The 11,801-nt window shown below is 36.6% G+C and overlaps 3 protein-coding genes across 3 annotated transcripts in view; 1 reads left to right on the plus strand and 2 right to left on the minus strand.

The window, feature by feature from the left end:
* The window catches only part of LOC134822707 (alanine--glyoxylate aminotransferase 2-like), a 43,363-nt gene extending 42,955 nt beyond the window's left edge, over positions 1 to 408 (minus strand). Inside the window, exon 1 of the mRNA XM_063833906.1 lies at positions 306 to 408. Coding sequence (XP_063689976.1) covers positions 306 to 378 — 73 coding nt within the window. The 5' untranslated portion in view covers positions 379 to 408. The remainder of the gene's footprint in view (positions 1 to 305) is intronic.
* Positions 1 to 11,801, minus strand: part of LOC134822799 (protein ABHD13-like) — a 948,842-nt gene that overhangs the window by 837,948 nt on the left and 99,093 nt on the right. The gene's annotated exons all lie outside the window — the stretch shown is intronic.
* LOC134822646 (actin, clone 302-like) lies at positions 8,971 to 11,659 on the plus strand. Its single transcript, XM_063833816.1, has 2 exons — positions 8,971 to 9,722; positions 10,981 to 11,659. Exons 1-2 carry the CDS (start codon positions 9,054 to 9,056, stop codon positions 11,470 to 11,472), a joined length of 1,161 nt encoding a protein of 386 aa, XP_063689886.1. The 5' UTR covers positions 8,971 to 9,053; the 3' UTR covers positions 11,473 to 11,659.

Consider the following 11,801-nt stretch of genomic DNA (forward strand, 5'->3'; position numbering starts at 1 on the left):
TCACGTGACAAATTTAGCCGAGGGTCGGAAGTCGGAAGTCGGAAGTCAGGCGGACTCCGAGCGGAGTCCGCCGAGCTGGCGGACTCCGCCAAGCTCCGCCGGACTCCGCCGGATTTAAGTCTGGCGGAGAGGTCCGGCGGAGTCCGCCAAGCACTCCGCCGGAGTCCGCGGCGGACCGGAGTCCGCCTAGTGGCTTAGTCCGCGGCGGACACTCCGCCGAGCCGCTCGGAGTCCGGCGGAGTCCGGCGGCTCCGCCGCGGACTCTACTCCGCGACGGATAGTGCCAAAGATAAGTATAAGCTTACCCTCTTCCTCGTCATTTTTCCAGACCAATAAGCTCATGAAGTTCATCAAGAACTGCACTCCAAGTAAGATCATCTTTATTGCTTGCTAAAGTGTATAGGGTTATATTAGGCTATTTTTATTTTTAAACGAATGTATTTACATACCATAGTATAGATATTGCAGAATATGTTAACTTCTGTTTAACTTACCAACTTATCCAATTTGCATAAAAATGGTTTATTTACCATATTAATACATCTTTACGTACATATTCTACAATGCTATATGCCCGCGTGCGTTTTGATATTAAATCTGTAGTTAGCAAGATTACAGAAATAGCGTATTAACTGCGGTAAACGGATTGGGAAACAAACTAACCCCTTGCAAAATCTCTTCGTCTTATTAAATTGAACAGTTGAACTTGAGGTCTCATGGTTTAAGAAGTGTTCGATTCTAACACGGTAAAACATGTAGTATTTAAGTATGTAAAAAGTATGTCAAGTGTGTCAATACGAGTCGTAAATGGAGATCATTAGTGTGATTAGTGTGAAGCTGTAGTAATTCCCATCCATTAAGATATAATCACGTATGTCGTATAGTTTAATGTCGTAGTGTCATACTGACGAATCATAATATTCAAGATTCGAGACGTATTGTACGGTTATAATTTAATGAGTAATTATCTTAAATTTTCACTGATTTGTGAGCCATCTATTAGGTACACGTAATATTTTACACATTGTATTATAATAGAAAGCATGCATGATCACAGGGAGGAAGTTAATGGTATTCTGTGATTGGACTGATTGCCGGTTTTTATTGCACTAAAAATATCCATCCTAACCATCCTAAACACAACGTAATCATTAAATAAACGATCATAATGTTACGCCAATAATCTTTGCACGTGCACGTTCCATTCTCGTTACCAAGCAACTTCCAAATTTTAACCTAATTTGCACGTGGGCGAAATACATCTAACTTATAATTCAAAGTTGTTTGTTTTTAGTATGACCGCCCTAGTGAAAATTGAGCGAAAACAAGAAGATGGCATGTAATGACTAATGCGAACGTGCAAAGATTATTGGATGGCGTTTTTGTCGGTTTTTTCTGTGATTACGTCATGTTTGATTGTTGGTCTGTTTTGCATAGTAATCGGCTGTATCTCTGGTAAGGATAGAAATTTTGTAATGTGATAAAAATTTACCATTAAAAAATAATGTGACCACATACTTTCTAGTACATAAAACAGAAATCTTTGAATTATAAAATAAATTATTAAATCTATACTAGTTATAATAAACAGGTTAATATATTAACAGGTTAAGGTAACTCTACAATATGCACAAACAAGACAGAATTAATAAAAATGCTATTATTAGAAGAATTATGTAGCATTATGTAGACGAATTATGTAGCATTCGCAAGTACGATAACATAACGTTATATCAGTACTACAAAATTGTTCTATAAGGTGCGTAATAACAACAAAAAAAAAGACCGGTTCTGTCGAAATGGTGAAAAATGAGAGTCACGTTTCCAAATTGGTTAGGATCACAAATCGCTTTGAAGATAAGATTATCAGCACGCAGGATTTAATTTCCTAGGTGACTTTCCATGGTGGAGGGGTTATCGAATAATTTTATAATCAACTTGCATATGATATTAGCCAGGAACTAAGTTCACATCAGGTTTAAGTTTCATTCAGTTGTAGGTGATTGCTAAAATAAAAGGTTTGAGCTCCCATTCCTACTATCGAAAATAAACAAGACTTGGGCAATATATAATTAAGATTGATAAGAAGCTTAAACAACATAATATTTGAACATTAAAGTTAAAAATTTAAGAATTGGTCAAAGAGTGGGCTTGTTTCTGAGACGTCTTTAAAGCTACAGCAATGGAACAACTCATCAATTACCTTCAAAGTTTGTTAGAAATTGGAGTAATTGGAGGACTTAGGGTGGATATGGTTCTACGGAGACAGCGCTTCCATACTCAGATGTTGAAGCTGCCTTAAACGAAGTTGCAAGTAAGGGGATGACATGTATAGGATGCTGATTTGTCATAATGTTACTTTCATTTAATATAAGAGGCAGGTTCGTTTTGATATTTAAGCTAAATGGAAACTGTCCAACAGCACTGCTAGTTTTCTGAAACTAGGATTTAATTGTTTGTGGTGGCAGTGGTATTCAATTTACTCAATGTAGTAATATACAGTATTAAATGAAATGAGGTATTTATATCTGGCTTTTACAGCTGTTTTGCTAATAGTACATGTTTACTTAAGCCGGGATCATGCTTTTCTTTTGTGCATCCGTAAGTGTCGCTGTAGCCGCCAAGTACCATCTCCTCCATACTTTCACTGATTGTCCTACTATAAGGTGGGGTATTGGTGTTTGACCCATCTTTCGTTGTTGATCGTTGAGAATGTTAATGTCAGTTGGTCAATTTAGTCTTTTACAAATGATACGAACCAATATCGGATGAAGAATAAAGATAACATCCTGCATATATTTAGTGTTAGAATGTATTATACATCATTAAATTACTCAATCACAATATGTCCTTGACAATACGATTAACCAGCTCACACAAAGAAAGGTGGTTAACAGTGCCAGAGCGGCTGGCTTGAGTGATGTGAGCGAAAGTGAACAAATGTGCAAATAAATAAGGTAAGATTAAATCAAAACTAATTTCATTTTAGATCACACTAAGCAAAGTAAAGGTAAATACCCTTTAAGACCACAGTGGGCGTCCGAGGTTGAAAAAATATTTTTTGCCAGTTGGCAGACCACGTACTACTTGACGCTTGCGCACCACCACTAGCCCCCCATAGCGCCTAGTTTGTCATAAATTGAGGTTAACTATTGCCTATTTAATCATTTAACCTCGCAAATAACCGGTTCTTAACATTTTGTTGCTCTCATCACAATTTAAACTTATCCATGGGTATCAATTGGCCATCCAACATGAAAAGAATTATTACATATATGCATTTTATTTGTTGGAAAATTGAGGTTAACATATTTTCTCAAAAACCAATCTTTTGGCTCTCCTGAAACCACCTTTAAAACCTATCTTCTCCTAGAGAATAGCCACAATCAGTTAAAATGCAAAAATTTTTAAAATTTTGCTCCTTTTTATGACGTTAACTTTTGACAATTTTGTGATGCGCACTCATGGTTAACCTCATATCTCAGCTCTGGAGCAAAAAATCAAAAATCGCTACATTATACTATTGGACAAGACCTTGACAGACACTGTTGCCAAGTTACAAGGTCCCATCATGTCGTAAACTGTGAAAGAAGATAGATTTTAAACAAAATTGCATTTGAAGTTTTCATTTACAATAGAATTACAGATAAACCTCAAAATGTTACGCGCGATATCTACAGATGGGAAATTTTTTTTGGTGGGAACAAAAGCATTCGAATACTTAGATTGAGCTCTACAACATATCTCAAAATTGACCTCGGACCCCCCCCCCCCCCCCCCCACTGTGGTCTTAATGTAATGTAGGTATGAGGCACTAGTTGTTTCTGTTATGATGTATAACTCTAGCTGCTGGGCTCCTCCTAAGTCAGTGTTAGAGAAACTTGATGTTGTTCATAAGCGTCATCTTAGAAAAATTTTGAATTATCGTTACCCTAACATTATTTCTAACAATAACTTGTATAAACGCTGTAATGTGGAACCATTATCAGCAAGAGTGGACATAAATCGATGGAGAATGTTGGGTCATGTTTTGCGTGGACCTACTGATGGTCACGGCCAGCCTATTATAGCTTGCATGTATTTGTTAAGTTTTTAGCTATCTGTTGTTTAGAACTTTAGAAGAGAACCAAATCAGGATGATCTTGAGTTAGTATAGCTTGTAACGTTGCTTGTTGGAATACGCCTGTAAAATCTCTAAAAAGTGTGTTTCTAGAGCAAAACGTGCAGTTTTGCTAGTACCGTAGTTATGATTTTCAAAAAAGTGGAATTTGTACGTTTCAAAAAGTACAGCAATACAAAGATTCACTGGATGCTTTGATACAATTTCTTTGTTTAGATCGTTCGACATTATAACCAGTAGTATCTCGAAGCGCACAGCTGTGATAAGGTGTAAGAGTGATTATCTATCTAGATTGAACTTCAAATAAGAGCTAGAGGCTTTATGAAAGAACGTACTTGGTGTTAAAACAATCACAACTCTGCTTTTGGAGATTGACTTACTATGAACTTCATTTTGGATATGGGATCTCAGTGTGGGGAGTACACATAGCCATGTGTATACGCGTACTGCGTGACGCGCTTGTTGTCGGCGGTCGCACGCTACTGCAAGCGAGAGGGCTCTGGTTAGAGCAATGTGGGGAGGATGATGATAAATCAATCAACACTCGACTGTCACGTGACTTTTTCTTGTAACGTTGCTTGTTGGAATACGCCTGTAAAATCTCTAAAAAGTGTGTTTCTAGAGCAAAACGTGCAGTTTTGCTAGTACCGTAGTTATGATTTTCAAAAAAGTGGAATTTGTACGTTTCAAAAAGTACAGCAATACAAAGATTCACTGGATGCTTTGATACAATTTCTTTGTTTAGATCGTTCGACATTATAACCAGTAGTATCTCGAAGCGCACAGCTGTGATAAGGTGTAAGAGTGATTATCTATCTAGATTGAACTTCAAATAAGAGCTAGAGGCTTTATGAAAGAACGTACTTGGTATTAAAACAATCACAACTCTGCTTTTGGAGATTGCCTTACTATGAACTTCATTTTGGATATGGGATCTCAGTGTGGGGAGTACACATGGCCATGTGTATTGTATACGCGTACTGCGTGACGCGCTTGTTGTCGGCGGTCGCACGCTACTGCAAGCGAGAGGGCTCAGGTTAGAGCAATGTGGGGAGGATGATGATAAATCAATCAACACTCGACTGTCACGTGACTTTTTCAACCCGTTCTCTAGCTGGCCCTGAACGAATATTTTAAACACTAACCCTCTTATATCTGATCCGAACTCTAACCCTTACCTAACCCAATCCCTAACGCAAAAGCATATAACACTAACCCTAATAAGAAATTCTACCAATTGCAATTTCTTTATATACATTATACGGTCATATCACGTGATCAAGACAGTTTTCGCCAATATCTCACCAGGGGAGCATTATTTAACCTTATGTTGTATGTCATGGAAGGTGATTCTGCACTGTCGGGGCCCTTGGCCTTTTTAAAAAATCTCGAGATTCGATCTTGAAGAGTAAAATTTAGCACGCTCATCCAAACAATTAAAATGTTAACCATTTAAAGCTAATGATATCAATACAATATGATCGGAGTAAAAATCACAATGCTAAATGCAAAATTACGCAATTTTATATATTTTTGAGCGGTGCTCAGCGCGTCATTCTGTTACCTGGCACTGCACGCCTGCAGTCCATATAATGTGTGGCGATCGCGATCTTCAAGCATCTCGCATTTAAAATTTAAAGGTCAGTTACTGGGCGGCGCTCAGCCTGTCATTCCGACGAATCTAATTATTCGGGCTGAGTAAATTACAACCTCCATCGCCCTGAAAAAAGTGCGAATGCTTATTGGATGTTAGAGCGCACGTGACTTGCATTCACGTGATCGATCAGAACCAATTACAGCCGCGCAAAAGATCACGTGCACGCCAACTACCAATAAGAAAGAAGAGACGTATGCGCTACAAGAGCCGCGCGATGAGTTAGATTGTAAAATTTAATCTGATTATTTGATTGTAAAATCGCATAAACGCGCCTATTTGCGCGTTTTAGAGGGTTCGATTACGACAGGCTATGTTCATGAACATAATAGCCTGGGGTCTCCAGGTAAGAGGTCAGGAGCAAGCAATAAACTAGCAAGTTTAGCGTTAGGTAAATCATTTTGCCATAATTTCTTGCTCTTTTTACCGCCGTGAGGCGGGCGCGCGCTACTGCAAGCACAAGGGCTCTGGATAGAGCAAATGCTGTTGTATTATGTCCTTGTATCCTTGTTTCACTCTCAGACTGTGGATAATTGCTTGTTATTGTTGTTTTCTTTCATGATCGTTTCACTGTAAAGCTATTTTCAATTTTGCTACATGCAAGATCCTATTGAACGTGTCAAGAAAAGTTGTTTTAATTAGACCGTAGTCTCTTTTCATTGTGATCCAGCCAGTGCTACTTATGACAAGGAATTAACTGCATCGAATCTTCATTCCTTAGAACATAAAATGCTGCGACTATAATGTTTCGGAATTGCTCTCAACACTTTAAAATATGTTGCAAATATTATTTGGTTATTCATTAACACAAAAAACGGACGATAATGATCTTAAGATTGTTATGAATCATTTCATAAATGTAAATGAAAGAAGAGTAACATAGTTTGGGTTGCTACACGCTGTATATCTTTCGTGCGACGTGCACGCGCGCGATCAAAAGGGGTTACAGCGTGTGTCAAAGTTTGGGAAATAAAATAAAATATAAATGGGTTCATTGTAAAATGATTTTTGATAAGCAATGGTTGTTGTTAACTTGTCAAGTGTTTAAATTCTACGATGCATGACATTAACTTGTGCTTGCTATCTTGTACCTAAGTGCCAATAAAATGAATGTATATGTGATGAACAACAATAAAAACCTAAGAAAAAATTTAATTACGATATTAAAGATTTGAAATGAAAAAGTTCAGTGTTTCGGGATTTGAAATATGGCAAACTAGGATTGCCCCCCCCCCCAATAAAGTTACCAAACATATACAGGGTGGGCCAAAAGTCAGTACCCATACGTTGGCCTTAATAGCTCCGCCGTGTTTTATATTTGAGAGCTGTTGCTTTGCAGATGGCATACTGTACTTACTGGTTCGAGGATTCCGTCGTCAAAATTTGAAAATTCGAATATTTTAGACCACGCCCATTCAATATTAAAACACCTATATTGTTTTCTCTGAACATGCTGAACGCCTAATTTTTTCAGAGACGGTAGATTGTCAAATGTTGCATATGATCTGAAAACATGAGGCAAAACGGATTAGAAATGACGAAGTTATCAAGCATGTTCTGTATCTCGTTAACAAAATTGACTGGGTGATTATGTGACACCGTGACACGACACCTTAATTGGGCACCCTTAACAATTCCCATAATGTTTAACGGGGTAGTTAACGGGGTCACCTTATCACGTGATTAGGTAAACCAATCACCTGATCACACGTAATGAATAAACTCGTTATGCTTCATATCTCGGTCATCTGAGAAGCTACAGTTCTAATTCTTTCAGGACAAACGTAATTCGAATGGCCAAACACAATTCAATAACATTTAGCTTGATCCGACTATCCAAACTATCAAATAAATGTGAAAATGAACCTCTATTTGAAAAAAATGAACGCGAATATTTTTCGAGTTGACAAATTCCTCGAACCAGTGGTGGTACTAAGTCATACCAGAAAGAAGTATTTAAATTGGGCACTCAGTGACTGAGCTATAAAGGCCAACGTATGGGTACTGACTTTTGGCCCACCCTGTAGCTTTTTTATAATTAATATAGGATCGAGTTGAGCAAAATATTTGTTTTCCTATGAGCTGTGCTACTAGTACATAGTAAGTAAGTAAGTAAGTAAAGATTGTGACATAACATCATCACAAGTGTCTACAAAATATCATTGCACTAAATAGAAAAATAATTTAAATAAATATGTATATAATATAAATTTCCATCAACATTAAAAATTTATCAAATTCAACTTTATTAATAAATAAAATCTAATACATTATTTATAAATAATTCATTAATACTTCCCAGTGGAATAAAAATTTACAAAACGCTTCTTTGTCACAAAAGGATGGAACCAAAGATATTCATTATGTCTCTCCTTATTGCTTAAATAACTGGATCCTTCAATTTTAACTAAAACTTCATTGGAAACATTCCAAAAATAAATATCATTTACACTGTTTTTAGAAATAATTTCTTTCTTAAATTCTTCCAATCTAACTTTAAAGCTTAAAACTGTCGAGCAGTTCTTGACAAGGAATGACTCGCTCCGGTAGAAAAGAAGACTGAAGATTCTTCACTTTAGTTACACTCTTACTACATCTATTGGTTGAAACAAGATTAAGACCAGATCTGCTCATTCTGAACAAACCTGATCCATATTCAGTCAAACCACTAGTTACTTTAAAAGCTTCAATAAAAGCTACTGCTATGGAGATTTTGGAAAATGTTTGTTTACTCACGACAGGATATAAATCAAGAGGCTTGCATATAATGAACATATTGACATGGGTGCAGAGTTGAGTCTGTACGGAACCTAGTAGTTTCAGTTCCTTGTTTAACTTGCCGTACAGCAAGGACATCCACTACTTGACAGGATTAGGTTGAGCTTGTTTGTATAATACAGCACACGATTGTTAAATTGACTTTGTGCTTAAAACAACACCGTTTTTGTCTATTTTTAATTCATGTGTCTGTGATATTCTTAAATTTAATGCCATTCATACTGCTTAAATTTAGTTTTCAGTATTCTTTTAAAAAAATTTCTGCCGAAATTACCTATTTAGAGCAGATTCATGTGGACATGTCTTCATGAATAAACAATGAATTCCTTTTTCACCAATAAATGATTTTTAATTGTAAAGCACTATTGTATAACCATAATATAGTCAGAACTAACTTTAGTACTTTCTTATTAGTTCGGATACAACTACTCTGGCTTCACTTCTATAATTTGATCGGAATATTCCCAATTGTTCTCTAAATCTAGCAATTTTCAACCCACTATGAGTGACACTGGTAATGTGACAACATTTGAGCAGACTGACCTTGTGGTTGACAATGGATCCTTCCAGATGAAAGTTGGTTTTGCTGGAGATGAGGCTCCTAAAAACGTATTATCATCTGTAGTTGGACACCCTAAACACGAAACTGTATTGAATGTGGAGAAACAAGATTGCTATGTAGGAAATGAAGCACAAAGCAAAAGAGGAATACTAGCTCTCAATTATCCATTAGAAGGAGGTGTAGTTACGAATTGGGACGATATGGAGAAGATCTGGCATCACACGTTTTACAATGAGCTGTGTATTGCCCCTGAGGAACACCGAATTATTATGACAGAGCCTCCACTCAATCCTAATTCAAACAGAGAAAGGATGACTCAAATCATGTTTGAAACCTTTAAATTTCCTTCATTCTATGTTGCCAACACAGCCCTCCTCTCTATGTACGCTTCAGGAAGGACCACTGGAGTTGTTGTGAGTTCTGGTTATGATGTGTCTCATATTGTTCCTATTTATGAGGGTTACAATCTTCCTCATGCAACTTTATCTGTAGGTTTTTCTGGGAAAGAGCTCACAAATCACATGAAGAAACTTCTTGGTGAGGGAGCTTACCAATTCACAACCATGTCTGGGTCAAGTGAGATTTGCAGAGACATTAAGGAGAACACAGTGGTCCACCAGGCTATAATTGAACCAAAATCGAGTATCATGAAATTCTGTTTATTTATTTGTTATTTATCATAAATTATCAGCCGGTACATATGCTGAAGACGATAATTAAAAATCTTTCAAAATGTGGAAATGATGTACGATAATATCAACGATTTTTTTACACAGTCCGAAATTCAAGCAATTGGCAGTAAAAATTGGCCTACATCTGACTGGATATTCATAAAGCAGTCTATATTTGCATTCACTTACTCTTGTTGTTGCTGTTGTACGTGTTGAATACCTGTCTAATGAAAAAAAATTCATGTTGATATCTATTTTGGTTGATTTTTCATTTACCCTCAAATTTTATACCCACTTTTTAACTAAAATTTTGGTTTTAAAATAAAAAAATGTTAGGTAGTGCGCTCGAGTGCACCTAAACCACCTATGGCATCCTAAAGTTCAGATAATTATCTAACTAGCCATAAAAAATTCAACCTGGGACAAGCTGGGACTTTTTTTTAAATCAGCCACGCCCATATTTGGTCCCAATTATCCCAATTATGCAAAATCACCTTAACAAGCTCAAAACCATGCTTTGGGGTGCTTTACTTGTAGCTTCTAGTCTCCTGAACACAAATATAAAGTGTTATCATAATTTGATTAAAATTGGCTGAGTTATGAGCAAAATACTATATGACCATATTTGGGCATACGCGCCAATTTTGATAGATTTTTATAGATTTTAGCCCATAATTTGGCCAATTATCAATATTTTTGGATGAGACAAATGTTATATGTTAGGTAAGCCTATACTGCACATTCTCTATGAATATCAGCTCAATATCTACCTAACTGTGGATTCTGTGTTCAAATAATGGCAAAAAATGAACAAAATTGCCCATATCTCAGTTCGCGACATTCGCGAAACTGATGTTGCTCAAAATAATATAACTCAATAGGGTTTCAATATTTTTTAATGAAATTTTCAGAATCAACGTAGAATTGCCTGAGGACTTTCAGTTGTGGAGTAGAATTTTGAGTCAGGCCTTTTAAACAAATTTAGCGGCCAAATTCTAAAATTTTCAGGGTATTTTTGGAAAAAATCAATTTTTTGATTTCTCATTTTCAGCCCTTCTGGTATATTTTGAGGTCTTCTAAGTGCTTTTAAACGTCTTTTTGGGCGAAAATACTCCAGGAAACATATCCTGAGACAACAAAATGACCTAGAAGGGGTCTATTATAGCCTGACCCCCCTTCGCGGACCACTGTGGAGAAGGTTTGTTACGTTTCTCCAGACTATGAAGAGGATATGCGGTCTGCTGTACTAAGTTCTGACACTGCTGAAATTCAATATGAGCTACCTGACAGTCAGATTATAACTATCATGAAGGAGAGATTTAGATGTCCAGAAGTTCTGTTCCAACCTTCACTGGGAGGGAAAGAGTCTCCAGGAATTCATGAAATCTGCTACAAATCCATCAAGACGTGTGGTGCAGAGATCTGGAAGGACCTTTATGCTAATATTGTCCTCTCTGGAGGCACTAATTTATTGCCAGGTATGGCAGAGAGGTTGCAGAAAGAGATTTCTAATCTAGCTCCTCCATATTTGAAAGTTAAAGTCATTCATCCACCTGAGAAGAAATATTCTGCATGGACAGGGGGTTCAATACTCGCTTCCCTGTCAACTTTCAAGGAAATGTGGATAACCAAAGAGGAGTATGAAGAAGCCGGTCCAAGAATAGTCCATCAGAAATGTTTCAGATAATTTCTCAATATTCAGTCCAATTATTCAGTCCAATTATTCTGTAGTGTGTTCATAGTGAAAATATCAGTGGGAGACACTTAAACAAACTTTAAAACTTTTGAAGACATTGAACATTGATTTTTTAGAAGAATGGCAGATTTTGCTGTTAACTTAAATATATTTGGATGCAATTCTTTTTTCTGACTACCCTGTCCTTAATTCTGATTTTATCATATTATTTGGTAACTCGAATGGCATATTTCCAACTGGTCAGTCTAACTGTTTCAATTAAATTGTAGGTTTATATTTTCACTCTATGATATAATTTTATATTCAAAACTATGCCTTTA

This window comes from Bolinopsis microptera, chromosome 11, assembly GCF_026151205.1.
Source record: "Bolinopsis microptera isolate Bmic1 chromosome 11, MBARI_Bmic_1.0, whole genome shotgun sequence".
NCBI classification, from domain to species: Eukaryota; Metazoa; Ctenophora; class Tentaculata; order Lobata; family Bolinopsidae; genus Bolinopsis; species Bolinopsis microptera.

Bases quoted from the DNA above. Each gene is read 5' to 3' on its own strand.
- LOC134822646 (XM_063833816.1), top strand. From the start codon at position 9,054: ATGAGTGACACTGGTAATGTGACAACATTTGAGCAGACTGACCTTGTG. The intron at 9,723-10,980 runs GTGGTCCACCAG...ACCACTGTGGAG, and splicing joins GAGACATTAAGGAGAACACA to AAGGTTTGTTACGTTTCTCC.